A 26429-nucleotide genomic window follows, 5' to 3' on the forward strand; every position below is an offset into this window, starting at 1 on the left:
ACCATCTGATTGATGGGTGTCCCTTGACAAGAAGCCGTTGTGGCAGCCATCCTGTTGTCTAGACGCGATCTGCCTGGGCGACGTGCAACCTCGACGATATCTCATCGCCCTACCCCGCCCGGCCCGACCCACTGCCAGCAGTGAAACCCTCACCCACGCCCCGAGACCAGCGCGCACGCAAGGGAGCAGTTGCAGGTGACATAAGCCCACGCTCTTCATGTTACCTGCAGAAGCATCCGTCCGAGCCATCCAACAGACGACGCACTGAAGACGCACGCGCACAACCGCCGCCATGGACCGCCGCCGCACCCCCGGCCTCTCGTCGCTCTCCTCGCGCGGCCTGCAGAACCACCACTACACGTCGCACGGCGCCACGCTGCGAACCCGCAATGCCGACTCCCTCTCGACCCAGCTGTCCGTCTTCCAGTCGCTCCTCCACAACTTCGCCGTCACCCACTCCAAGGATATTCGCGCCAACCCTGCTTTCCGCGCCGAGTTCGCGCGCATGTGCTCGGCGCTGAACATCGACTTCCTCGCTTCCTCGTACCACCGGGACAATAAAGATGGCAAGCCAAGTGGCGCTGGCGGGGAGAGCATTTGGGCACAACTGCTGGGCGGGAGTGTGAATGACTTCTACTTCAACCTGGGCGTCTTGATCGTGGAAGAGTGCCGGGCCACGAGATCAGAGAACGGCGGGCTCATCAGCGTCTCGGATCTCAAAGCCCGCATATCCAAATCCCAGCGCATAGGCGGGAGCATGGAAGTCAGCGATGACGACATCAAGCGCGCCGTGGACTCGCTCGCTCCCCTCGGATCCTGCTTCTCCATCATGAAGATTGGGCACAGAAGTTTGATAAGAAGCGTACCCAAGGAGTTGAATACCGACCAGAGCACGGTACTCGAAGCCATACAGGTTCTTGGCTACGTCACAGTATCCATGTTGCAGCTGAATCTCAACTGGGAGAGGCCTCGAGCCCATGCTGTGGTTGAGGACCTCATGGCAGACAGTCTGGTCTGGGTCGACACACAAGCCGGGGAGAACGAATACTGGAGTCCGGCCTTCCTCACTGCCGCCGGCATGAGCTCGTAGCACTTTCATAGGCTTGACATGAGGAACGAGCGCACGAGATACGGCATTATGATACCCGGTGTTTCACACCACAACGTAGCAGACAGTTAGATTTTATCTTTAGGCAAACTCATCATTATATATACAGACTATCATACATCTACTGCATCACCACAAAAGTTCAGTGTTGCAAATCCTCGCCTCCTCGCTGTCTTTCCACGCACCCCTGGTATGGCTCAATTCAGGCAGTACTCTGCGATGCCACCTCACACTCCATCTGCGAGCGGTGTCTTCGTCTTCAAAATCCAACACCCATCGATTGTATACGCGGTTCATGACTAGCTGATTCGTTTGGCTGGGGCTGTCTTCGTTTGCACCAGATAGCATGCTCTGAATCGCCGGGTCATCGTACGTCATCTCCAAATCTGGATTCGCTGGCTGTTCAAAGGTGCCATATGCGCGAGGCCGATTCGACGAGACGGCCTTGGACGATGTCTTCAGATTAATCACGTCGCGAAGACGGTGAATCGATGTCTGCGACTCGTTGCGCAGGGGAAGAGTCATGCCATGCTTGTAGGCATCGCGAGAGAAGATTTTGAAAAGGTCCGACGTGCTAGGCTCGTAGCCTTCGATATGCATGAGCACCCTCCATACGGGGTTTCCCTTCTCGTCGACCGAGGGCGCGATGGGTTGGTAGCCGCCTCTCTCCACCAACGTACGCAGTACGGGGTTATAGGGCTGCATGAGAACATTGAGACTCATGGGGTGATGTGCGGGTAGAAGATTGTAGGATGAGATGGCAGCTGTGATATCTTCACCCTCTTCGAGGAACCCTCTAGGGGGTGGAATAGCGGAAAAGATACTCGCGGGCTGGTGGAGAGCGCTCAGCTTGTGCAATCTCGAAGCATTCTTCTGATACGCGAGGGCTGCCTCTGCGTTCTTGAAAAGTAAGTAGTAGAAGGGCAGTCGCTCTAGACTCAGCGGGTCACGACCAGGCACAATCTTATAAAGATCGCCATCTCGATGCCAACCCTCAATGTGCTTGCTCTTTGGTATGATGCGACGGAAGTCGGCTTCAGTCAGCTCAGTGCTACAGTTCGTGAGTTGAAGAACGGTAATTTGTTCCCCCTGCTTGCGCAACGAATTGACCACTTGCTCTTTGAGTGACGGAGTAGGGTCGTAAACTTCCCGACGAACGATAGGCGTTGAGTCCGGGAGGTTGAGCTTGGGATACCTATCGCTTTGCTCGGGCTGACGAGGTTGCAGAGTAGTGCTTGCCTCCGGGAAGAGTTCTTCAAGAAGCGATTGCTCACTCATTTCGGCGGTACCCCGTGTTGGTTTTGGTGATAAATTGGCAGTAGTGGATGGGCTAACCTCTGGCTTCTGCTGCAAAAGCGGCGATGTCCTCATAGATTGCTCGGTCGTTGTACTCTTTCCGTCACCGTCTTCAGTAGTGGCGCTCAAGCCGTCTGACGACTTCATTAGGCGTGACTGTGTATGAATCCTTCGCGTCAACCTCTCGCTGTCAATCTTCTTCTCTGAGCTTTTTAGCTCAGAGCCTCTTGGGAATTTCTTCACGTTTTCGGCATGTTCACGGGCTTCCCGGCGATACTCTTCCACCGACGGGAGTACTGGTTTCGGCGCTCTTGGCGTGGTTGGTGAAATACGAGCAAGGTCTTTTTTCAGCTCTTTCACACTACTGCCAATCTTGGATGACGTTGCTCTTATGTCGCTGACGTGTAGCTTCAAGAGTAGATCCGGTCGCCCATTCACGCGAGCAGAGTGTTTTTGTTCCGCGTGGAGCAATTCCCAGTTCCTGTATGACGCTCTTAGAGCCTGCTTGAGCTCAAAGTCACCCTCGATTGCTGCGTCTTCATCCAATACGCGTATGCAGTCACGAGCATGTCGGGTAACTGGGGCCACTGCTAGAGAGCGTGCTGTTTCTAGCTCTGTAGCCACACTGCCTAATGTGTAGACCGACTTACGGAGGGCTTTCTGGCTATACTCAAGTGTGCGAGACAGGGTCTTCGGATAGGAAGTATCAGAATGACGGAAAGAAACCGGATCGCCGCTCATTGAAGCATGTCCTAGTAACGACTGTATCGGGGTGGAAGGGTATGCATCGTTCCGGGGTATAACAGGTGCCGCAGTCGGTATGTCCTGTTCCCTGGGGGACGAAGACGGCAGCTGTCCCAGCGCAATCTTTGTTTCTAATGCGGCCTGGAGGGCTTTGACTTGCTCGAACAGGCCCTGGAGCTGCTGACGTATGACTGTAGTATCGTCATCTCGAAGAGTTGTAGCGACCTCCTTCTCGTTACTTGTGGTCGGATTCTGCCTACTCTGATCTTTGCGTATAGGGTCTTGGTGTTTCCGTCCACGTTCTCTTGTTTCGGAAGACACAGGTAAGGCCAGAACCTTCCTTACAACAGCTGGCTGGCCCAAGCGTCTCTCCACAGTATGTTCGGCCTTCCTCGCGGACTTGAAATCTTGATCTCGACTGTCCGCCTTCCCTGTGTGCTTGTCCTGTGGGCGTGTTCCCGAATGTGAATGCAATACCCTTCGCTGGCGCTGCGCCAGCGATTCAGTGGTCTTCCTGATCACCACAGCACCAGTGTCATATGTCTGTGCTTCGGATATGCCCTTCCCCTCTTCATTCAATTCGGACGTAGGACGGTTCTGGGCTTGCGATTGCGATTGCGATTGCGGCGGCGATGGCGGTTGCGATTTGGTAGACGGTGTAGTCCGGGTCCAGGGTACAAGTCTGATCAAACCCCCGTTCAACCAGCTTTCCTTCTCTGTTGTGTGGCTGTCGGCAGTGGTGGTTTGCGGGGACTCATCGCCGACGGTCGAGGACGGTGCGGGCGTCGTCCTGTGGGCGCAGCGAATCTGGTACGCGGTCCCCGAAGGATGACATGGCCGAAGATGTCGAGGAAGGCGCGGCGGTGGCATAAATTGCACGGCTTCGTAACATGGCAAGCTACCCTCTCTCGACCGCGATACTCAGAAAAGCTTCGGAATGGGCCCGCGCTAGCACACCCATCCGGCCTAGCTCCCCGGTCGCTTAGTCACCCAGCTTCCTTCACCACATTGGGCTGCATTGGAGGGCCCTGACAATGCTGCGCTAAGAGGCAATGGTACCTAGGTGCAGGTGGAGATGAATTCGCATGCTAATTAGAGACTTCCAAAGTTGAAGCCTTCAGTACACACGTGACGTGAGTCACACCAACGGCGCACCCAAAGCACTTCCGAGATTTTCACCACCCGTCTTGACATTTGCTGCAGTGCGCGGTGACAGTATGAGCCCGGCAACATCTTACACTCTGCGCCCTCTGGAGCGCAATCCTCCGAGCATTCCCAGTAACGCACTCGAGGGCGGCGCCTTCCGTATTCATTTATCACAGAAAGAGCTGAAAACGTTGGGGCTTGTTAATGGCGATTGTGTACGGCTGAGTACTGCTGCCGGTTTCAAAGGCTATGGAGTGGCCTGGCTAGCCTCGCAAACAAATCCTGGCAACAAGCCAATCGCCAAGGTGTCTGATCTTCTGCGAGAGCAATACGACCTCTCGCTTAACGATCCCGTCTTCATCGAGAAGGTAGACTCCTGGAAGCCTCTCAAATCCATAGAGATAAGTCTCGCAGACGCACCAAATCAAACTGCCAAGTTCAGCTCGAATGAGCAACTTTTGTATTGGCTACGACACACTTTAGGTAGGTCAACGATCATACTTGGCTACTGTTTCTGACAGCTATGTAGCAGTGGACTCTGACATTATTCTTCCGGGATGCAGCTTTCCAGTTCAACAAAAAGGCTTCAAGCAGAAGAGCCAGAAGTTGCGTGTCACCGTGCAGAACATTGATCCGCTGCCGACTGAGAAGTACGCGACATACTTCGACGAACTTACTACTGAAATCACTACCACGGGCGATATCCCTACTCAGCAGACCCCGAGAGCTTCTAAGCAGATTCTCCAGGTAAGGGGTGATGGCATCGGTGGACTTTCTGCTCACATCACTACGATGAACAGACGCCTCTCTTACCTCACAAACACTCTACCTCATCAACGCGACGTACGCCTTTGTGGACCTACTTCTTTCTTACTACACGGCCCCGAGGGTACAGGCAAAAGTCTTCTACTAGAACGGCTAGCGGAATGCCCATGGCAAGAAGTTTACCGAGTAGATCCAGACACGCATCCAAAAGGACAAGCCAAAGCAATATCCGATGCTTTTGAGGACGCTCGTGACAACCAACCGAGCTTGATCATAATGGATAATCTCGACAGGTTTCTCGAAAAAGCCGAGACACTTGTAAACAGGCTGCGGGAAGAGTTGGCCAAGCTGGGCGGTAGTCAAGTGGTCGTCGCAGCAGCAGCGCGTAGCATATACGATGTTGATACCAGACTTCGATCACCGTCAGCTTTCAAAACGAAGCTAGAGCTCTTTCCACCCAACACCACTCAGCGGGAAGATATTCTCCGACAAATTTTGGGCACTACGAGCAAACTTGGAGACCTTGACTTCCCATCGCTGGCAGAGCGCACACACGGTTTCGTCGGACGCGACATCCACGATCTGTGTCTTCTCGCCCGAGACCGACGCGAACAACAGATGGATGAGACGATAAGCGAGGAAGAAAAGACCACCTTTGGCGAGAAGCTTGAGCAAACAGACTATGTTTGTCAGGAAGATTTCGATGCCGTATTCGGAGAAGTACAACCGACGGTCCTCAAAGATAGCATTCTAGAAGTGCCCAAGGTTCGATGGACAGATATCGCTGGTCTGGATCACGTTCGCGCTGTACTTGAAGCCATTACTATTCGCCCATTTAAGGTAAGCTATATTCCTATGTCATCCCTATATCTCCCACGGCCGTGTATGATGCACCCTTAGGCGTTCATCTACTTCTGCAACCACGCTCAAAGCTAATCGCATCTCCAGTATCCCGACCTCGATATCAAATTCGGCGGCCCTCAATCCCGAAAAGGCGTTCTACTCTATGGCCCCCCCGGTTGCGCAAAGACCCTGATCGCACAAGCCGTTGCAACGGAGAGTAAACAAAACTTCCTCGCAGTCAAAGGCTCTGAACTCATCAAGATGTATGTGGGCGAGTCCGAGCGAGCTATCCGGGATGTATTCCGCAGAGCACGCGCAGCAAAACCGTGCATCATCTTCTTCGACGAAATCGACTCCATCGGCAAGTCGCGCGAAAAAACGCAGGATAGCGGTCTCAATGTCGTTACAACCCTGCTGAACGAGATGGATGGTATTGAAGCACTCAAGGATGTGTTCATCATCGGCGCGACCAATCGGCCTGACATTCTCGACTCGGCGCTCATCCGTACCGGCCGCTTCGACGCACACATCCACATCGGCCTTCCGACTGAAGAAGCGCGGAAGCAGATCCTGCAAATCCATACGCGGCAGAGACCGCTCGCAGAGGACGTCAATCTCGATGTTGTTGCCAAGAAGACAGACGGGAGCAGTGGAGCAGATATCAGTGGGTTGTGCGCCGTCGCTATCGAGTTGGCGATTACCGATTACACAATGGACCCCAATAGCGAGCCGAAAGTTTACATGCGACATTTTGAGCAGGCGCTGCAGCAACACGTCCCACATACCATTGCGGATGAAGCCGAACGGTACAAGAACTGGCGGCCAGGCACGTCGCTGTCGGAGCCGTCGAAGTCAGAGAAATAAGCAAATGATGCTGTTAGTCTCTAAGATTGATCTAACTGATCGTGCGCTTCCTCATGTACTTGATCTGAGAAAGCTAGATATAAACACATGCTTTAGACTGTGCGAAGAAAGCTGTTCTGTCAAAATTGCACAATCAAGAGATTCGGAGTACTTTGCTTGTATGATAGATCGGTATAGATCACCATGAAGGTCTTTATATTACAACATAGCACACGAAAGCAAGGGTATCCTCGAATACGATTCCGCAACGCCGTTCCCCCCAACCCCGATTCGAAATTCCGTTGTATGTACTTAGCCAGCAAGCTCCGCCTCCTTGAAGATCGGTATGTTGATGTCAAACTCTTCGTCATAGCCGGCTACTCTGCCCAGAATACAATTGGCTTTCTTTTGTGCCTGCTCGCTCATATCCGCCACATGCGTGAGTGCGATGTGGTTCATAAGTGTTTCTACACCACCGTAAACGCCCGTGACTTTGTCCTGCCCTGAGCAAAGCAGGCAGCCGAAGTTGTCATCGTTTGAGCTAGGTTCTGCTGCCTTCTTCTTCACGTGTGACTTAGCGAGAAATATCCACCTGAAGAGTGGGAGACGAAGTCAGCATATTTCTCACATGCTGTTTGAACAAGGACACGCTTACCGATACCGTATCCCGGACATGGAAGTCTTGACACGCGGGTCCACTATCTCGACAGTCTTGTTCTTTTTCGTGGGGTGCGGCTTCGTGAAGACGTCGCCCGTGAAGGTACAATGCTTACACCCCCAAATCTGCTTTGTGTTGTAGTAGCCGCAGGGCTGAGTGCGGACTGTGATACCCTTCTTAAGGTCTTCTCTGACAGCCCAGGCACCCTTGCAAAATCCCCAGTAATCGTTGTCCTTGTTAGGGCGGCCGTTCATCATTCTTTCACCACCTGCTGGTCCGCTTTGAATAGTATCGGATCTGATGTTGTTGCGCATGCGGTGGCCTGGAAGGATGCCGATCGGAATAGAGCTGCTGCTGTCGGTTGAGGCGACAGAGGGCGTAAAACTAGCATGTCGAGGTCGGCTTGTAGCTGGAGGAACTGGCATCAAAGAAGTAGCGGCTGCTGTTGGAGAACTATACACAGCCGCTTGGGAGTTGCCGTTGCTACGTTGGCCGGGTATGCCGCGTTCTGTTGCAGGTGCAATATAATGCTGAGGGTGCACGAACGGTCTAAGGCCGGCAAGGTGTCCTTCAGCTGGTGCAGGATATTGCTGTGGCTGCGTATACGGTACGGATGGTGTTTGGGAAAGTGAAGGGGAAGGATCTCGTTGCTGTTGTGATCCAGGCCAAGGCATGCGCGTAGGTGCATTTGCGTCGTTCTTGGGTGTATTGATGGGCGGCGCATGAGATTGAGGGCGTAAAGGTGCCAGCGGTGCAATGGGAGAAGGTGTATATCTGTCTTCTGGCGCCATATAGGGAGAGCTGTATGGCGGAGCACTACGAATCTCATCGTCTTGATCATATGGTGCTACTGGAGGTCGGGCATGTTCACCTTGCGATGAGTTGGAGCTTTTGCGGCCAAGAGAAGCTGTGTTAGACTGCGTAGAGCTAGAGTTATCAGACCATCGAGGATGTAGTGTATGCGTTCCTGTCTGGTGAAATGAACTACTTGCGGGATGCGGTTGATTGTAGACATGCTGCTCCTTTATCGGCCTGACGGTATTCACTTGACCGGAAGCCAATGGTGAATCATGGGAACGCTCATTCAGGCTTCTATCCAGCTCTTGCATTGATTCAGTATATGCGTCTCGGTCATTGAGCTTGGTCAGCGTATCTCGGCGGGTGGGATGGGCACCACTATGCCTGTGGGGTTTCCCTAGTCTTGACTCGTTTTCGACGTTAAGGCCTTGATAAGAGCTAATCATGTGCTGGATATCATTCATAATCGATGCGCGGTCTTCAGGGCGAAGTCTGTCCAGAGCTAGAATGACAGGCTCCGCAGCTTGAGCAGGGGTATAGGCCGGTCGAGATGCTTTCGACGTGTCTTGGGGCCGGCAATGGTCGGGCAGACTGTGTCCAGTATAACCGAAGCCGTTCTGCGATGGAAAGCTTGCGGTCGGATAGCTATCTGACAGTGAAAGTATCTGGCCATGCCTCGAATCACTTGATATGTCCTTGTAGTTCTCACCGACCGCCCTCAACGGTCGCACCATCGGCTTTGCTATGTAGATTCTTTGTTTCAGCTCGTCCAATGTCGTCAGAGTCTCGTTTCGGTTCGTAATGGAGGCTTCGTGGAGGACATGCAGATTAAGCATGCAAACTTCGCTGGAGGCTCAACGTTAGCTCTATCCCGATATGCCAAACATCTGGACACTCACTTCGTAGCGGCTTGCCGTAAGCTGTTGATTATTTCGGCCTGCAGCATGAAGCCTATATGGTAGAGACGTTCCCGTGCGGTATCTGTGCGCATGTCTTAATTCTCAAGTCCACTATACGAACCTGTCTCGTAGAACTTACCATCACCAATGCGCACATAGTCACCCAACTCTCTCTGATCTTGCTTATATCTCTGATCGATCTGTTTTTCCCCAGCGATAAGAGAAGCTTGTAGCTGCTCCTCTTCCCATTCTTGCTGACCTTGATCGCGGGCTTTACGGGCGCGGCGTTTCTGCTTGACAAGCTTGAGGAGCTCTGATCCACCGTGGAACGCGGAAACAACAGCAGACACTGCTGCGACGATCTGAGTAATTGTAAGCAAAAGTCAGAAGAGGAGACTTGTATTTTTGGCCGAGGTCGCGTGCGCACACCTGCAGAAGAATATTGGGGGCATAAAAGAGTAGACCTACTTCAAGACCGGACATTCTCGATAACGAGTTATTGTCCCTCGAATGCAGCCGTTTTACTTTGCTGGCTGGCTAGATAGCGCTCCCAGATCGTTTTGAGACCATCAGTGCGAAGCCTTCCACTGGTTTCTGGTGCTGGTTCTCGTTGGATCGAGGATGATTGAGCCTGAGCAGGCTGAACACCGAAAGTCTCGACTGATCCTCGAGTTTAGGGCTGACTAGGCCTGCGATAATCGCCAACTGCGCGCGGTGATGAGCCTTTCTAACACATGCTCAATCAGTACGAGAGGGAGCAGAGCTACACGTAGAATCGTCGCGTAAGATGATGCGATGGAGGCCGAAGGGGAAGATTGGATAGCCAAGCTGGAATAGAATAGATTGATTGTAAAGTGAGAAGGGGAAGTCCCTCAGAAGGCTGAAGAGGGTTCCTTCCCATCGGTACTCCGCCTCGCTCGAGTCTGACTGGGTAGCCTGCGACCGCTTTTTACATTAGGCTAAGCCTTTGCTGAGCCAGGCGTAGGCGACAGTATTGCTTGACCGAGGTGCAGCGCTCATTGTGCTATCTAGCGCGGCCGCTCCAATGATGAGTAGCGATGGCTTCAGGCCAGGCGGGCTGTGTGATGCCGTCTAGCCTGGAAGCGAGTGGCATACTGTATCGTAAAGCAGGAAAGGCTTGGCTGGTGGCTTCTTTACAGCCACATCTCTGACTAGTCCGGCTCTTAATTTGACAGATGCGCTCTGCTGCCAGTATGAGGGCCTATCGTGACGGGTGAGGCTTGAGGCCTGCTGCTCGCCAAGAGGTGGGGGCTGAATGGTGAGGGCCACACCCCGAAAGTTGCTTGAGAGCCGGCCTTCTTTGCAGGGAACGAATTCAGCATGTACCTAGGTAGTGTGCGCTGTACGTCTCGGAGACGAGAGACTGGAGCTCGGTCACTTTGGCTGAAGTCTGCTGGGTGGACGGCAGTGAGATGATGGTGCGCCTTCCTGCTTCCGCTCCCGAGCGGGGGTGGCCAGGTGGTTCGCGCCATAGCCACCACGCTTCTCCAAACGGTAGCTGCGACCGTGTGCCATGCCTGCCTACGAAGAGTACGCGCGAGAAGTCTGTGCCAGAACACACTCAACCGAATGCTCATTCTTTCTAGACAGCTTTTCGCAGTACCAGAATACATCTCGAAAGCGTTCGCAACCCTGTATACATACATAACAGCGCCGATGCGATGCATTCTGCCGGTTCACCGGTCGATCCTCTCGGCCCCATTCCAGGAATGTGGGTTTCGGGACGCACAGCGTTCAGCAGGAGCCCAAAACTCATAGGCTCTAGTCAGCGACAAAGTGACAATAAGCGCAGTGATAGGTGTTGAAAGTTCCATTCGCAAACTTGCAGGCCTTCTAGCGGTACCAAAGTCTTTCGCCTAACCCTATCCTTTCACCGACCAGCAGTACGTCTCGAATCATCCCTATCCGCACATGAAGAAGTCCAGGGATATCCTGGAGAATGCAACCAGAACGACCCCCGCTTATAAGAAACAACCCGCATAAACCCAAATGGCACGCGAGTACATTTTGCAACTCTCGGTGTATCAGCGCACAACGCCCTAGTAATACCAAGTCCCGATCGCTAGAAACGCGATTCAACGTAGAAGGACAAACGAAAAAAAGAAGAATGAGATGTTCTCGAAAGTTTATAGAAGTGAATGAAGAGACAAAGCTTATGCATCTTCGAGCTGTACTCTCTGGCTCTTCCGGTTCCTGACTTCCACCATCGTGGGGGTGAGGGCCAATCGATCCACCACACGATCCTCGTGCGGACTCGTCAAAGTGCGAACCACGCCTCTTGGGCTATTCGCTCTGCTGACAGATACACTTCTTGCGACGCCGACCATGGCTTTCGCTGTGGCGACTTCTTCTGTCTTTCCCTCCCTTCTCCTTGCTTGGATCTCAGCTCGCTTCTCACCGAGTCTACTGGCCGAGTGTGGTGGAGTTGACAAGCTCTGCAACCTCTGCAGTGGGGAGGGTGCGTCAAGAGGTGCAGAAGACGGATGCGATGACAGCGCGCTGAGTTTGGTCACCTTCGGCTGCTGTTGCGAGGGCGAGCGGATTAGTGGGGACGACGGCTCGCTGTTGACTGTAAGGGTCTCCCTTTTCAGAGCCCTCACTGGCTTCGTGCAGATCTCCCATTCAGGCTCTCGCTCGTCAAGATGCAACGTAATCGGTTTAGGATGACCGGGTGATGCCTGGGCGACTATGATCGTGATCGATTCGGCCTCAGATTCGAAGCTGCAAATCGAGGTAGGGGTCAATGCTGGCTTCAGGTACGGAGATGCTACAGGCTTCAGCTTGGTAGAATCCATCTGTCTGGTCGTGTTCTCTGTATTCTGAGCGAAAGTCTGCTGAAGGGGAGACTTCGTGGGCATCGTCCGGGACCGCTTCAGATCCTTTTTGCTACGGCTCATGATAGATCCTGACAGAGGTGACGGTGCGCGGCCGGGGTTGGTGGACGGAAATAGGGACAGTCGTGGTGAGCCAGACGCTGGAGCGGGCGACGTCACCCTGCGCTGGAGATTGTAATCTACGGGACTTTCGTCCTTCTGATCGTCCTACTTTCACGTTAGCCCTAGTTGAAAATAGTCATACCTGCGGACACATACCTTTGCAGACAGCTCTAGCAGCGGCTTGATCTTCTCGGAGTTGCCTTGCCGTCTTGCCAAAAGGGATAATCGGTTCGGGTCGGACTGCAAGAGGTTTCCGAACATGACGCTGTATCTTTCCATTGTGATATCGGGAAGGCTGACGTCCAGAAGCGGCCCTCCATCATCTGCGGACCCGGTCGGATTCTGTGGTAGTGCTTTGTTGGTTGTGCCCGATACTTCAACCTGTGGCACAGGTGGGACCTCGCCTGCAACGCCTCGCGCTCCTAGAGAAGGTGTTGTGAAAGACCGTTGCATAGACTTCTTAGGCCCATGTGACGGCATATTTCCGAGCGTCATAGCACGATCTCGGGTCGCAGACGTCTCCGGTGGCGACTGAGGTGGGACGAACTCTCCTGGAGCCCATTTCCGCGATGCTCGGATATTCGGCCTATAGGTCGGCGGTGACACACTGCGCAACTTCTCCCTCTCCTTTTCTTCCGGTCGAGCTGCCTGGGACTCATTGGCTTCCTCGTCATGGTGGCTGTCTGCGCGAGGTGCCGCGGCAACGGTCTGCGCCAGCTGATAGAACGATGGCTTTTCTGGTTGAGGAGGAGGCGCTTTACGAAACAACGACTTCCATCGGCTGATTTTGGACTTGGGTGCCTCAACACGGCTGCTCAGCGAAGCCGAAGAGTCGTTGGGGTGGTTTAGTGTTGCCATTGCAGAATGGGCGGGTTTCGAGTCGGTTGTTGGTACCGCAGCCTCAGGCGTTGATTTCCAGTGTGAACCTGAGGTGGGTGACCCAAGAGCGATACCAATGACCCCTCGTTCTTTCGTGGCGTCTGGACTGTAGAGTACAGTTGTGGAAGTAGTAGGCGATTGGAACGAGTGGATATGGTCCTGAGAATAGATCGATGGTGCAAGATTTGTTTTCCTATGGAACATGAATGGACGCTCTCCAGGTCCACTCGATGTGCTTGGCCGCACTGCCGTGCCTGGGACTCCTAGATTTACTTCGGTGCTCAAATCGGAAGTGGAGGGCTTGTATTTGTCAACGCCTGTTTGAGAACCCTTAACAGGCGGCATTGAGGCCCCATTGTCTTGCTCCGTGGCGTCCCTGCGATTGTTTCTCAGAAACCTCAATGACTTCGACCTTGTAAGCATCCCGGGCATCTTGGGTTTCAAATTCGTTAGAGTAAAGGTATGGTGAGTATGAAGGAAAGACAGGAAGATATAGGCGTGGTTGTAAAGGAATGGACAGCTCTAGTGAGCCAAAGAAATGGAACAGGCCGCGACACAGTCGTGGAGAGGTTGAGAGAAGGAAGAGATGCAGAGAACGGCGGAATGTGCGCCAGTATCACCACCGGTCCGCCAGGAAACGAGCCTGGCGCCTCCACACTTCGCTGTCATCATACCAGCGGCAATCACTCATCCACTTTCGGGGCGTCTGGGAGAAATTGCAGAGTCGAGAACCCGCCCGTTGCGGAGCCAGGACCAGGGTAATGCGCTGCATGAGATCGGTGGTTCGATTGGCTCTGCGGCATGTCGCGCCAACGGGACCCATGGCATTTGGCAGGATCACCTCGTCTGCGCAGTGGCAGGGTGACGATACCGGGGGGAACAAGCGACAAATGCTGCAGGGTTGGGATGCACCAACCTTGGCCAGGTGGTTTCAAGACGACGCTGGGCCGAGGAGCAATTTCGCGATCCGCCGCCAAGACGATCTGACCGACTTCACTGGCTGTGGTAAGATTATCAACCGTCAACGAGCCCACCCACCGTGCAACGAGGCTACCTACAACAAAGCTGACGTCTGCTCTTGCAAGACGCAAGCTGAGGTGCACATGCGGAACATGAGAAGCTGCGACACTGGGCCACGCTGAAGCAACAAGTCCTCGCCCACCTATGATCGCTGGGAAATGAGACCCCAACACATCATGTGTGGATACGGCGCGACGTTTCGGGCTTACTTACCCAAGATTGCGGACGAGGTGTCGCCGCCTTCCTAATCAGACAGGCATGTATACGCGCGACAGATGATTGAAACGAGGCATGAACGGTCTGGCCTGCCTCAGGCACTCACGCGACCTTGTCTAGGCGGCCAACACGCCCAGTATGCAAAACGCAATGCACCTGTGAACGCTCAATCCAGAGGACATACCGAAGGCGACTATAAGCATTGTGCTTGCCGCAACCCCACAGCTTGCTCGCCTAATGTGCCGATACACTCTGCATGCTCATTGTGCAGCTAATCGAACGACTTTCCTCCAACATCTCCAGCACACGTCGTGCGTGCCCAAATCCACAAGTGCCGGATCGAATCCCCTGCGACATATAGAAGCAACCGATATACCGGCCTGGACATCCCTTACGAAGCTACGACATATCGATGACCCTGCTGTCAATCTAGGAAAGGATGTCGCAGTCTCGAACGCATGTATCGCAGGAATTGATGCAAGACTCCTCGGTCGATGCGGCGTAGGACCGCTCCAGTTGGTCTCTGCCTCTGCTGCTTCATCGGGAGGCAAAGCTGGCGAGTCTTGTTCCCACCTCTTTCGAACTTCGCTCCTCGTCGCCTGACGCAGACGGACTTGGACGATTAATTGAAACTCCTAATGGCTTCGCGAACTGGCTCCCGATTGGCATCATATCTTCGACCCTCGCTCCCTATGTAGCAGCATGCACAAAAGTCGCAGTTGGACTTCAGGACCATCTCCACATTCCGAGTTGGCCATAGCACCCACGCCCATCTTCTCTTCTCTTTCTACGTGGTCGAACTTGCTCGCAACTTTCATGCGTCGTGCATACATCGTTCCCGCCCTTTGAGAGAGTAGTTCAAGTGCGAAACTTGTGCGTAGATTCAATAGAATATGATGGCTTCGGACGTCCGCGGTTTCTGTACGATGCCTTCCTTCGGGTATTTCATTCGGCCGGATGAATTGCACGTTCATTGAAGCGTATATCGAACACCGCACAGCGACAGGTTCTGCAATACGTTTTATCGACTCTGTTCGGGACGCAATGGAAGTGTTGATTAATCAATAAATCCACTTAACGTCCGTGCGGCACTCGAGAGAAGTCCGCAGAGACTTTGAAGCAGGCCTCGGGACCATCCGACAGCAAGTTCAGTAATCTTACTTCTACACCACGAGGCTACCTCTGACGTAATTCAAAACGATATTCGTCGCAAAGTCGACTCCAAGTTACTCGAGAAGAGTTTCGCTCTATTGTGCATTGCGCCGGGACAGAACTTGAGTTCCTGGACAGCTGCAGGCGCAGTTTTAGCTGACTACATACCACAAGTAGGCGCTAAGGTAACTGTAGCGCAGAACATTCAAGGTGGTCGATGGAAGGCCGCGGGGACATGTTTGCCCGACCGGTCACGAGTGTTGCCGAAACTTTAAAGACGATACCTCGGGCAACCACCTAGTCGGACTTCTCTTCTGACCTTTTGCTCGAAGTAGCCAGAATTCCTCAAATCAAGGTGAAATTACCAATCTTTCGGACGAGATCTGCGGTGAATTAGAGGCGGCATCTTGGGCCTTCGGCGCGTTGACCGTCGTTGGACTACACGATATATAAGGTTAATGGCACTTTCAGATATGTATTCAATAACACACCCTCAGACGTCAACATCAGTCCCACTCGACCATTCGTCTCTTGTATCTTCGTACATCCTTGCAATAACTCATCACTCCTCAAATACTAGCATTCGCTGAATTTATCCTTTATCTTTTTACAACGACAAGCTGCCGTACACCCAGGTGTCGGATCCATCAACTGCAATATGCACTTCAACCCCGAAAAAGACATACCCGACCTATCGGGAAAGGTCATCGTTGTGACAGGCGGCAGCAGCGGTCTCGGCAAAGAGAGTGTTCTCCAACTTGTCAAGCACAACCCAGACAAAGTGTATCTCGCAGCCCGGACAAGCAAGCGAGGCAAAGCAGCGATCGAAGAGATCGAGAAACAAGTTCCCTCAGCAAAGGGAAAGATACATTACCTCGAGGTAGACATGGCATCGTTCGCATCCGTCAAGCAAGCCGCCGATCGCATCCTCACCGAAAACACTCGTCTGGATATCCTGATGAACAACGCCGGCACAACAGGCAACCCTGCAAGCGTAACGAGCGACGGCTACGAGGTCCAATTTGGCAGCAACTACATGGGCCCTACTCTCTTCACCAAGCTACTCCTGCCACTCCTGCTCAAGACGGCCGAAGAACCAAACAGCGACGTTCGCATCATCAACCTCAGCTCCGAACTGTTCAAGCAGGCTCCCAAAGAGGGTATCCTCTTCCCTAAGCTCACAACTGCCTGTGAGGACATGAGCTCCGTAGCTCGTTACGGCCAATCGAAACTGGCAAACTACTATTTCAGCAAGGTCAGCGCACAGAAATACCCAAGCATCACATCTGTAGCGCTGCATCCCGGCGTTGTCAACACGGGCATCTGGGATAATTTGAAGACAAGAAGACCTGTACTAGGTACGGTTCTTTCCGTAGTCTTTGGACCGTTCTTGACGAATGTTGCCGATGGTGCGAAGGCGCAGTTGTGGGCCAGTACTGCGAAGAAGAGCGAGGTTAAGAACGGGGCTTTCTACACACCAAAGGGCAATGGTAATGAGTACACGCAGGCAATACTCAAGAACGATCAATTTGCGAATGAGCTGTGGGAGTGGACCCAGAAGGAGTTTGCGAAGCATGGATTCTGATTAATGTCGTGGGCTTGTGTCTCAAATCTTTCATCAAATCGTACGGGTAAAGCGATGGGGTATTCTATTATGAACAATCCATACAGCATTATCGCAATATTTAGCAAGTAATCATAATACAAAACCATTTACCCTTCAGGTCCTTAATGTCAAAGTGAATAGCAACAACTGAGGCCTTGCAAAAGGTAGTAATTGTGAGCAAGCAAAGCTTCTGAAAGAGCACAGGAAGGAGCAAACATCACGCAGCACATGGCAGATTACGCCAAATTTCGCAACGTGAAGAAGAAACGGGTTCATATGTATGATAAACATCGCTCTCTCGAAGATTCATCAAACGCCGCTGATGTGAAACTTATGAACCCATGCCCAAGACCCATATTTTAAGAAAAAAGAAAAGAACAACGCCACAGCTTATGCTTCGGCCTGCGCCCGCTGACCCGCGGTGCCCAAGTCAACACTTTTATGATATTGCTTACATGGCAAATTCTGGTGCGAATCGTCCTCGTCGTACTCAATGTCAAACATACGCTTCAGCTCTTTACATGCTACCATATATTGCTGTCGAGCACCCGGGCTCTCCCTAAGAGGATTAGGCGCCTTGTCCCAGCCATGCGGCACCCCGGGTACACAGTGGTAATGCACGCGCTTTCCAAGATCCTTTTGTAGGCGGTCGCGAAATCGTTCGCCCTCAGCGAGAAGCATGTCCCATTCACAACAGAAAAGGACAATGTCGTCAGGGAGCGCCGCAAGCATGTGTTTTGGTGCCACACCAGGGCTGAGCCATGGATGTGCAAGATCGAGCGAAGGTGGTTGGAGATACGAGTCGTCGAAGAGATCGGTGAAGACAGCGGGGAGGTTCTGGTCAACCCTCGAGCACGTCTCTCGGCGCTGGGCGCGGGTTTGTGTATAATCGATCGATGGATAGAAGGATACTATGCCTCTGATCTTGAGGACAGTGTTGGACGCCTCCGTCATGACTGACACTCCCGAGTTGTCTTTGTATGAGGATATGAGCGATAGCGAGGAGGCGCCTGTCTGGCGGAGCATAGCAATGCGATCGAGGCGTGACTTTTGGCGCACGAGTGGGACGCGGGAGCCGTTCGGGGTGAGGTTTTGGCCAAATGCAGGAGGAGGCTGAACGACAGCATTGGGAACACTACCCGCGCGGTCATCGATGATCTTGGCGCCAGATGTCGTTCGGTCGAAGAGCTCGCCCTGCAGACACAGCGGGACCGTAAAGCTCATGTTGCCTCCTGAGGAGAAGCCCGATATGGCGAAGCGATCTGCATCTAGCATCAACTCCTCGGCGTGTTGCGCCAGCCAGAGAACCGCATCGGCACCGTCTTCGACAGCCGTGGGAAACGGATTCTCAGGCGCGAGGCGATAATCGACGCTGACGACTACGGCTCCAACCTCGTCGACGACGACACCGCACCAGCGCGCATCGTCGTGTGCAGTGCCCAGTACGAAACCGCCTCCGTGGAAGTTGATGACAACAGGGTATTTCCTAGTACCCTTCAGCTTCTTATGCTTCTTGTATTCCTTGGGCACGTAGAAGTTGAGGCGGAATTTGCCTTTCAATGGCGAGACGGTGGCATCGATGTCCCTATGGAACGCAGGCTTCGGTGGTCGTGGGCGGGCGAGACGGTGGAGCATCATGCCGATGCCCATGAGGACGCGCCAAAACTGCGCCTGGACGTGGAGCATCCATCGCGGCCGACTGCTCTTGGGTTGTGGTGGGTTGTCGACGGATACGGTCATGTTGACGGTTGACGGTTGGTGGAGAGGATTGAATCACCCTATACGGCGCGCGCCATCAACGAGGCCGCGGGTGGTGAAAGAGATGAAAGGGGGCTGTGCCTGTGGCAAGCCGAGTACTTAGGGGTAATGCGTGGTGGTAGTGTCGCGATAGTGTGGGACTAGAATTGTCGCGACGGTGTTAGTTGGGACGTCGAGTCCTTGGTTGTGCGTTTAGTCGCAAGCGTTGGGGGTCTAGAAATGTGAGGCCCAGGGCCGCGCAAGGGTCCCCGATAGGCGATGACGTAGGCTAATCAGCCGCACCCCATCTATGCCACCCAATCCATGTGCTGTCGCGCTTTCACCCCAGTTGAGAAATGGCCGCGGAGCAGAGCGTGCATGGTGATGCCTCGGCGCCGATTTCAACAGACATTTGACGTTGTCGATGCGCCGATGTGGCCAGTCGCGGCTGGCTGGGTGTTCCGTGTTGCATCACAAGGCTGTCACACGACGACGGCAGACTTCTAGTCCTGCATAGAGTCGGGCACATCATCACTCAGACCTCACAATCAAAATCAAAATCAAGTACCAACTGGTCAGTTTGAACGGCGTGAATTCACACCGCTCCTAGTGATAGATTATAGACTACATGTGTGCAGCAGAATTGAGCCCAGGGCAGAGACGTAAAGACCATACTCCAGGGCATCACATATCCAATGGGTAGACAACCGTCCCACCCAGTACCCAAACGAAAAGAGAGCAAACCGGAACGGGTATAGTGGCTGCTCAAGTCCTCAGAAAAGCGCCGAACGCTCACCTATTGATGCTGCCATGGACAAAATGCAAATGTAAACATCGATGGAAAGCCGACAGCGAAGTCGATATCAGATGTAAAAAAACGCCGGGGAAGTTGTGTATGCAAGTCAAGTGCAGAAGAATCGATAAGGAATGAGGGCAGATCAAGAGGTCCATGGAAACCTTCACGCGTCGACAAACTCGTACTCGTCATCCTCGGGAGCGACATGGCGCTTTGGGCGCGGGGCCTCGTCGTACAAGTCGAGCACTTCATACTCGTTCTTCACCAGCTTCTCTGTCTCCTTGGTCTCAAATCTCTCCACAGCCTTGTCGAGTGCATGGTTTAGGATCTGGCTGCCATGGCTGGGACCGCGATGGGCATCGAATGAGTAGGCGACCTCGGCATCTGGGGCAGGAGCAGCGGAAGGATGGTCAACGTCCTCGTCGGCGGACGACTCGTCACTAGCAGAAGCCATGTCCTTGTTGAAAGCGGTGCGAGCCTTCATGGGGCCGGGATACGATGCCCTGCATATGTTAGTACTCCGATAAGCAACCCGAGACCCGTGGAGGAGCCACTCACTTGATATGCGGGTACAGCTTAGCAGGGCGGGGCTTGCCGTCTTCCTGTCGCCGGCCAGGGCCAAACGACTGTCCGTTCGCCCACTTCGCCCTGCTGTTCTTGTCGCGGTTGAACTCCTTGGCGTCGCTGCGGAGGTCGCTGGTGAAGGTCTGCGAAGCCGACATGTCTGTGTTGCGGCTTGGATCGACGTGTGTAGTTATAGTATGTATTGTGACTGGTTGGTATGGTTTGGCAAGAGTATAGACGGAGTATGTAGAGTGTTGTTGGGAGGTGCTGCGGCAGATGGCTAGTAGGTAGATTAGGTGTGACGGAGAAGGTAAACAATGGGATGCGACAGGTACGATAGCTGTGTCGAGGTAATAGGCACGGGTGAGAGGGAGGCGCGGCGGATGACTAGCAGCTGTCTTGTGAATGACTCTAAGAAGTGACTCAGGATGACGGGCTGCTGGGGCGACGAGAGTGGCTATGCAGGTACTTATGGAAGATTACGGCTCGTGTTCAGGCCAGGCAGTTGTTTACTCGCGCCGCCCTTATGTCGTCAAAGGCGTAGGCACCATCCCCGCCTTGTCTGGTTCCTGATAAGGGGACTGTCGACGGGTGGGAGCTCATGACCTAGGTTCCAGCTTCCGACTCGCCGAGGCCTGTTGCCCGCTTTAGCCCGATGCGCAGCCGGTTTGACGCTGTTGCCCATGATGCCATCATGGCGGTTTCAGACGCCTTTGGCGGCCAACGTGGGCGAGTTGGAGGCTGCTGTGTCCTGGTTGGTGTGCATGGATATGCGTGAAGCTCCCAGCCCTGGAGCTCTCAAGCTCGCAAGCGCCCCAAGCTGTCGCTCCAGCTTCCGATCGCCGACCCCACATCGAGCCTCCACACCTCAGACAGCAACAGTCACGGCATGCATCCCAACAATCGCAGCTTATTAGATGACGCCCTTTACCACGCTCCCTGATAAGAGCCCGGATTCGGCCGCCGCGTCTGTGCCCGGCTGCTAGTCTAGCCCACCATCTAACGCGGGTGCGCGGCTTGCTACGAACCAGCCAAGACATGTACCCCATACCATGGCAATGCAACGCCCTTCCGTCAATCAGCTATCTTGGAACATTAACGTGTCTAGAGTGGCATGGTTGACTAAGGCAGCCGTTCCAGGTGCATCCTCAGGCGCTCGCTTCAAGTGTGGTACGCGGCCGCCTCTTCATCCTCCTCGTCGCTACTTTCAACTAAGCCAGCCTCGCTTGGGAGGACATCAGGGAACCAGCCATATGTACCGAGATCTACCGTGTACTGGCCCATGGCATCCTGTCTGACCTCCACTCCCTCTCTCCGCAGAGCATCCGCCTGCTGAGCAGCAGCGCTCGGGCCTCTTTGTTCCAGTCAGCAATCAAACAACAACCAACAAAGTCTTGTTATAGTGACAAGGAGTGCTGACCTCGGGCTGATACCGCCTTTGGCGTTGATCACGCGCTGCCAAGGCACGTTGCGGCTATGGAACGTTGAACTCTTGCTGCTATCGGCCGATGGCGAAGGCAAGTTCTTGAGACAAACTCCGACTTGTCTTTGACGTCATGCGTTAGTGATGCTGCGACACGATGGTCATGGTGCCGCTGTAATACCTTGGACATTCGGCTATGATCAGACAAACACGTCAGCAAGTCGACCTCGTCATCTGGGAACACAACGCACGCTTCCCTACCAGCCTGGCAATATGACCATAGCTAGTGACCTTGCCAGAAGGCACCTCTTGAATCGCTTCGTATACCGCTGTGTACCATAGCCAGACTTCTTCTGAGCGCTCTCCTGGTGCCATGATGATCCGAGATGTAGGGTGACTGAGTGCGGCTGCTTAAGCCGAGCGACCGTGGACGCGACAACACGAGAGCACGTGATGCGGAACGCATGCGCGCGCCAAGCCTTCAACTTTCCGTATCGAGCTTCGCGACTGGCCTTGCAGCATCACCCGCAACCAACGCCTCACCTCAACATGTCTGGTCTCGCCGACTATCTGGCTAAGAACTACCTCACGGCAGATTCAGAAAAGAAATCGAAAAAGCGCAAGAGGAAGAACAAGGACACCGGACTTATCATCGACGACGATGACAATCTGGGCTGGAAAGATAAAGCAGACGAGGACGACGAGGATGCGCCGATGATAGGTACGGGAATCTTGGTGTCCACAGTTCGTGCAGACTCGACTAACAATAACCCTTTAGTCGGTGGAGGCACTTTCAAGAAATCCAAGAAGAAATCCAAAGGCACCAGTGCCGCAACATGGACAGCCGTAGGCGTCGCCGCGCCCTCACACGCCGAACAACTTGCTGCCGACGCTGCCGCCGCAGATGCAATCATAGCAGGGACCGCCGCCGATCGCGAGAAGGCCGCTGAAGCGGAGGATGAAGCGCCGGAGATGGTAGACACAGACGGTGTCATGAGGATGGAGTCGGGCGCCAAAGCAGGTCTACAAAGCGCTGCCGAGGTCGCAGCAGCCATGAAGAAGAAACAAGACGAGGAGAAGCGCAAAGCCGAAGAGGCCGCAAAGGAAATGGGGAGCGCTGCGCAGGAGACCATCTACCGAGACGCCAGCGGTCGCATAATCAACGTCGCAATGAAGCGCGCAGAAGCACGGAAGAAAGCCGAAGAAGAGGAACGCAAGAAGCGCGAGAAGGAGAAGGCAGCGCGCGGAGACGTACAAAACGCAGATGCAGAGCGCAGGAAACAACAGCTACAGGACGCGAAGACGATGACGATCGCCCGATACGCAGACGATGCGGAGCTCAACGACGAGCTGAAGGAGCGAGGGCATTGGAACGACCCTGCGTCAGGCTTCTTGCGCAAGAAGAAGGCTGGACGCAGCATTACAGGCAAGCCTCTATACCAAGGACCGTTTCAACCCAACCGGTACAACATCCGCCCAGGGCATCGATGGGACGGTATCGATCGAGGAAACGGGTTCGAGAAACAGTGGTTTGATTCGAGGAATAGGAAAGCCAACATTGAGAAGCTGGAATACCAGTGGCAGATGGACGAGTAGAGTTCTGGGGCTGTCAACCCACTCTCATAAGAAGCTGGGATGTATATCATTTGCATAGCGAGGCGTTTGGGTACATGATACACAATATGACGGCCATAGGAGACTGAACAACCGCTACTATCGCAAAGCTATGTCCATCCTGCAAAAATATTTGGCTGACGAGACACCGAGGAAGGAGCGATACGCACGACCTGATCCGGACAAATCGGCAAAAAGAAGGTCAAAAACATACAACAGCGGGGATTCCCCGGTGGTCACCCACCCGAGTACTAATCTGCCGGTATCTTGCTTGTATATGGCTGAGCGGACGGGAAGCCTAATTCTCAAGATCCTATGGTCGTATGTGAAAGAATTGCAAACTAAAATGGGATATAACCTCGATATAATTACGATCGCTCATGCAAACTACGGTAAGGTCTACTGGCTCTCCCGTCACAGGGGCACTACGTTCGTATTCACCAAATGACGATACAAGTATAAGCCACTTCACTTCACGGTCCATCTGTCACCACGGCAGGGAGCGTCAAGAGATTCTTGTCGTGTCATTTTCGATGATGTTGTCATTGACATAGATCCCCACACTCGACTCAGATACGAAACCTTGGTCTGCAAAGGCAAGATGGGCACTGTTGCACATGGGGGGCTTTTACTAGACATATGCTTGCATACTCTGATCAAACTACAAGAGAATAACTTCTCATAGCTTTCCGAACAGGCATGACATGCATTCATTCAAGGTGCATACCTAGGTAGTGTTGTCTTCCCGACGTAGCCTACACTCATTATGCAATTACTCTCCACCGTCGCCTGCACTGCTATTATGTCTACCATGTCCGGCCTCGCCCATCTCAGCGCGATCCTCACTCGTCGTCCGACGGCGAGCACCAGTACTGACTGAGTGACCCGGCTTGGGGTGTTCGTGGTGGTCAACCAGAGGGAAGTGCAGACCAGGCTTGCTCGCCAACGCATCCCTAATCTCGTCTACACTTTTCGCCGCCCATCCTGCACTTCCGAGAGTACTCAACGGGTAGAGAAGCTGATTGTCCGGGTGCATTACCATTTCCTCAACGCTCGGAGCCGATTTGCTCATGATGATATCGATGTCCTTCCTGATTTGTAGGCAGAATGCGTCCAGGGGCAAGTCGTTCACATCATTACCGAACGGATTTTCGATTTCGCGGCCGATGAGCGCAATGCCTAGGATGATGTATGCCGCAAAGACGCTTGCTGGGATTGTAATGTACCCCAAGAGCTTGTACAGCTGAAATGGCAGGAGGAGGATATAAACCCAGGTGATCTGACTAATGGCGATGCTGTATGCGAGAGGTAGCGGCGTCGACAGAATGCGCTCAGTGCCCGCGAGCACATCGTTGAAGGTGGTGAGTGCATTGAGGGATTGCGTCTGGTAGATGGAAACTTTGAAGGTTCCGTTGTCATAGATTGACTTCATGTAGACGCTCAAGTGGTTGAGAATCTCCAGCGGAAGATTGCCAAGGGGGGCACGAGAGCGTTTCAGCAGCTTGCGCGGGTTTGACTCAGCCATTGGCAGCCCAAGGAACTGTCCTGCTGTCTTGAAGATGCTTGGCTTCTTGTGCGCGTCTGGCTGGTCGGCGTCGCGCGCAAAGGTGTCTAGGTGACCGACCAGGTGCTTCAAGTCGTCGTAATGCATGTGAGGCTCAAATCGAAGCTTGTGCTTGAGTGCGACTGCGTACGCAGTGATCAAGTTGAGGCAATTGATCTTGGCGAGTAGGTCTTGTTTGCCGAGCGCGGCATCCTTCTCGTGACGTTCATCGACGTGTATCCAGATGAGGCGAGCAAGATTTTGGGACGCGAAAGTGAGTTGTGCCCAGTATTTGCGGCCATCGTTGTAGCGCTCGTAGGCGGTGGAACTTCTAAAGCTCAATGCGAGACCGACGACGAAACCAAGTACAGTAAGCAAAAGCTGGTTTACGCTGACTGGAGGTGGTCAATACACGTTGGATGGAAACAGAACAAGAGCTTAGCGTACGGTCATGTACAAACTTCGAGATCAAAGTTATCATGCTCGACCAGCCGGCTACAAAGAGCAAGGGCAGCACCATTTCAGGTGTTACACTGCCATGAACGCGGAGAAATACAGGCCACTGCAGAGGTAGAGGTACGAAGTCAGTATATGTCTCACATGACCTTCGCACAGTCAGAACTTACCTTGGAGTGATGATCAAGATCGCGCGGTCCAATCTAGTCAGCATTAGTGACTGTACGAGTCGTTATAGAGAAAGACTTGCAAAGTAGTCGTCGAAGTCTTTATCGCTTTCTTGCTTCTTCAGTGGCGGCCGTGTCGACGAGCCATTGGTGTCATTCGACACATTTGCCGTGCTTTGCATCTTCTCCGCCATCAAAACGTATCGTCAACTGCGAGAAGGAAAGGTCTGGAGATTGAGCTTCGTCACTCCTTGATGTCAGGTTTTAGGCACGCGAGCACCTTATACTGTGTCGCGTGCCCCTATTCTTAACTCTCTCTTCTGCGTCATGTCGGCCAATAGAAGTCTGTAGCCCAGACCTGGCGTTTGAGAAACCCTTGGAGGGCGCTGCGTGTCTAATGAAACAGTGATGGCGATGCTGTAAAGGGCAAGGCTGCGATAGGCGGCTCCAATCGAATGCATACCCGTGGCGGGAGTGGTACCTTGGTAGAGCGTAGCCTCCGACTCACATACCTCTCAGCTTGGCAGGGTCCCTTTGCGGGCTTACTGAATATGTAATACGGAATGAGAAGCGTTGATGGGTTGTCGCTGTAGGTTGCTCTCCCATGGTGCGACTCTGAGTTACAATCTGTCCAACATCGCGTCCAATGCGAGGCTACTGTACGTCAAAGCTGTCACAATCCTCTAGCTTTGCATGCGCCGTCTGGTGGTTTCTGGCTTTGAAGTTCCGTGTTATTCACCAGGTAATGAGCGCGTAGATTGGATCGCCGGCTAAGACAAACTGTAATTCGCCTAGAATTCAAGCCTCAGCTGGTCGAGATCTTGTTCAGCGGCTTGGCAGCGTTGGCACTGCGGCGCTAGCAGGCCTCCCTACTGTTCATGAACCGCAACCCAGGTCCATTCTAATCAGGTCTTAGCCGTGTTTTCTGCGCGATGGTCTAAAGAAACTCCAAGAAAGTTTCATTCAGCCTGCAGATGTTTCTACCATCAGCCAAGTTGAGTCCACTGTACCTTGAAGAGATCTTCCATACCAAAGTACGATCTCAATGACCGGCCCGAACCAGGACCAGACCGCAGTCTGAGTCAAAGGCGCACTCTGTTCTTTCGAAGAAACCTTCTGATGTACTAGGAGCATGAACTCAGACACAGTCGGGGCCTTTGCTTCTCGCTGCCGTACCGGCTAGTATCACAGTTAAATCC

At 53.3% G+C, this 26429-nt stretch overlaps 12 protein-coding genes across 12 annotated transcripts; 4 read left to right on the plus strand and 8 right to left on the minus strand.

Annotated features, from left to right (window-relative positions):
• Positions 1 to 292: 292 nt before the first annotated feature.
• J4E78_002086 (uncharacterized protein) lies at positions 293 to 1090 on the plus strand (the record flags this gene model as incomplete). Its single annotated transcript, XM_049362736.1, has 1 exon — positions 293 to 1090. One exon carries the CDS (start codon positions 293 to 295, stop codon positions 1088 to 1090), a length of 798 nt encoding a protein of 265 aa, XP_049225328.1.
• Positions 1091 to 1237: 147 nt separating this feature from the next.
• J4E78_002087 (uncharacterized protein) lies at positions 1238 to 3983 on the minus strand (the record flags this gene model as incomplete). Its single annotated transcript, XM_049362737.1, has 2 exons — positions 1238 to 3864; positions 3914 to 3983. The coding sequence occupies 2 exons, from the start codon at positions 3981 to 3983 to the stop codon at positions 1238 to 1240; spliced, it is 2697 nt and encodes an 898-aa protein (XP_049225329.1).
• A 382-nt stretch (positions 3984 to 4365) lies between these two features.
• On the plus strand, positions 4366 to 6766 carry J4E78_002088 (uncharacterized protein; the record flags this gene model as incomplete). The annotated part of the gene is made up of 4 exons (XM_049362738.1): positions 4366 to 4777; positions 4827 to 5041; positions 5183 to 5899; positions 6008 to 6766. The coding sequence occupies 4 exons, from the start codon at positions 4366 to 4368 to the stop codon at positions 6764 to 6766; spliced, it is 2103 nt and encodes a 700-aa protein (XP_049225330.1).
• Positions 6767 to 7057: 291 nt separating this feature from the next.
• J4E78_002089 (uncharacterized protein) lies at positions 7058 to 7717 on the minus strand (the record flags this gene model as incomplete). Its single annotated transcript, XM_049362739.1, has 2 exons — positions 7058 to 7337; positions 7401 to 7717. The coding sequence occupies 2 exons, from the start codon at positions 7715 to 7717 to the stop codon at positions 7058 to 7060; spliced, it is 597 nt and encodes a 198-aa protein (XP_049225331.1).
• A 986-nt stretch (positions 7718 to 8703) lies between these two features.
• J4E78_002090 (uncharacterized protein) lies at positions 8704 to 9583 on the minus strand (the record flags this gene model as incomplete). Its single annotated transcript, XM_049362740.1, has 5 exons — positions 8704 to 8846; positions 8911 to 9047; positions 9101 to 9182; positions 9240 to 9462; positions 9569 to 9583. The coding sequence occupies 5 exons, from the start codon at positions 9581 to 9583 to the stop codon at positions 8704 to 8706; spliced, it is 600 nt and encodes a 199-aa protein (XP_049225332.1).
• Positions 9584 to 11274: 1691 nt separating this feature from the next.
• Positions 11275 to 13281, minus strand: J4E78_002091 (uncharacterized protein; the record flags this gene model as incomplete). Its single annotated transcript, XM_049362741.1, has 2 exons — positions 11275 to 12162; positions 12214 to 13281. The coding sequence occupies 2 exons, from the start codon at positions 13279 to 13281 to the stop codon at positions 11275 to 11277; spliced, it is 1956 nt and encodes a 651-aa protein (XP_049225333.1).
• Positions 13282 to 15982: 2701 nt separating this feature from the next.
• On the plus strand, positions 15983 to 16909 carry J4E78_002092 (uncharacterized protein; the record flags this gene model as incomplete). The annotated part of the gene is made up of 1 exon (XM_049362742.1): positions 15983 to 16909. One exon carries the CDS (start codon positions 15983 to 15985, stop codon positions 16907 to 16909), a length of 927 nt encoding a protein of 308 aa, XP_049225334.1.
• Positions 16910 to 17320: 411 nt separating this feature from the next.
• Positions 17321 to 18670, minus strand: J4E78_002093 (uncharacterized protein; the record flags this gene model as incomplete). Its single annotated transcript, XM_049362743.1, has 1 exon — positions 17321 to 18670. The coding sequence occupies one exon, from the start codon at positions 18668 to 18670 to the stop codon at positions 17321 to 17323; it is 1350 nt and encodes a 449-aa protein (XP_049225335.1).
• A 956-nt stretch (positions 18671 to 19626) lies between these two features.
• On the minus strand, positions 19627 to 20185 carry J4E78_002094 (uncharacterized protein; the record flags this gene model as incomplete). Its single annotated transcript, XM_049362744.1, has 2 exons — positions 19627 to 19966; positions 20022 to 20185. The coding sequence occupies 2 exons, from the start codon at positions 20183 to 20185 to the stop codon at positions 19627 to 19629; spliced, it is 504 nt and encodes a 167-aa protein (XP_049225336.1).
• A 1003-nt stretch (positions 20186 to 21188) lies between these two features.
• J4E78_002095 (uncharacterized protein) lies at positions 21189 to 21825 on the minus strand (the record flags this gene model as incomplete). Its single annotated transcript, XM_049362745.1, has 4 exons — positions 21189 to 21381; positions 21448 to 21573; positions 21632 to 21644; positions 21702 to 21825. The coding sequence occupies 4 exons, from the start codon at positions 21823 to 21825 to the stop codon at positions 21189 to 21191; spliced, it is 456 nt and encodes a 151-aa protein (XP_049225337.1).
• Positions 21826 to 21999: 174 nt separating this feature from the next.
• J4E78_002096 (uncharacterized protein) lies at positions 22000 to 23046 on the plus strand (the record flags this gene model as incomplete). Its single annotated transcript, XM_049362746.1, has 2 exons — positions 22000 to 22171; positions 22229 to 23046. The coding sequence occupies 2 exons, from the start codon at positions 22000 to 22002 to the stop codon at positions 23044 to 23046; spliced, it is 990 nt and encodes a 329-aa protein (XP_049225338.1).
• A 790-nt stretch (positions 23047 to 23836) lies between these two features.
• Positions 23837 to 25088, minus strand: J4E78_002097 (uncharacterized protein; the record flags this gene model as incomplete). Its single annotated transcript, XM_049362747.1, has 2 exons — positions 23837 to 25002; positions 25055 to 25088. 2 exons carry the CDS (start codon positions 25086 to 25088, stop codon positions 23837 to 23839), a joined length of 1200 nt encoding a protein of 399 aa, XP_049225339.1.
• Between the last annotated feature and the right edge of the window lie 1341 nt (positions 25089 to 26429).

The sequence above is a fragment of the Alternaria triticimaculans genome (genome assembly GCF_023758025.1).
Source record: "Alternaria triticimaculans strain BMP 0046 chromosome Unknown scaffold_2, whole genome shotgun sequence".
In the NCBI taxonomy this organism is placed as follows: Eukaryota; Fungi; Ascomycota; class Dothideomycetes; order Pleosporales; family Pleosporaceae; genus Alternaria; species Alternaria triticimaculans.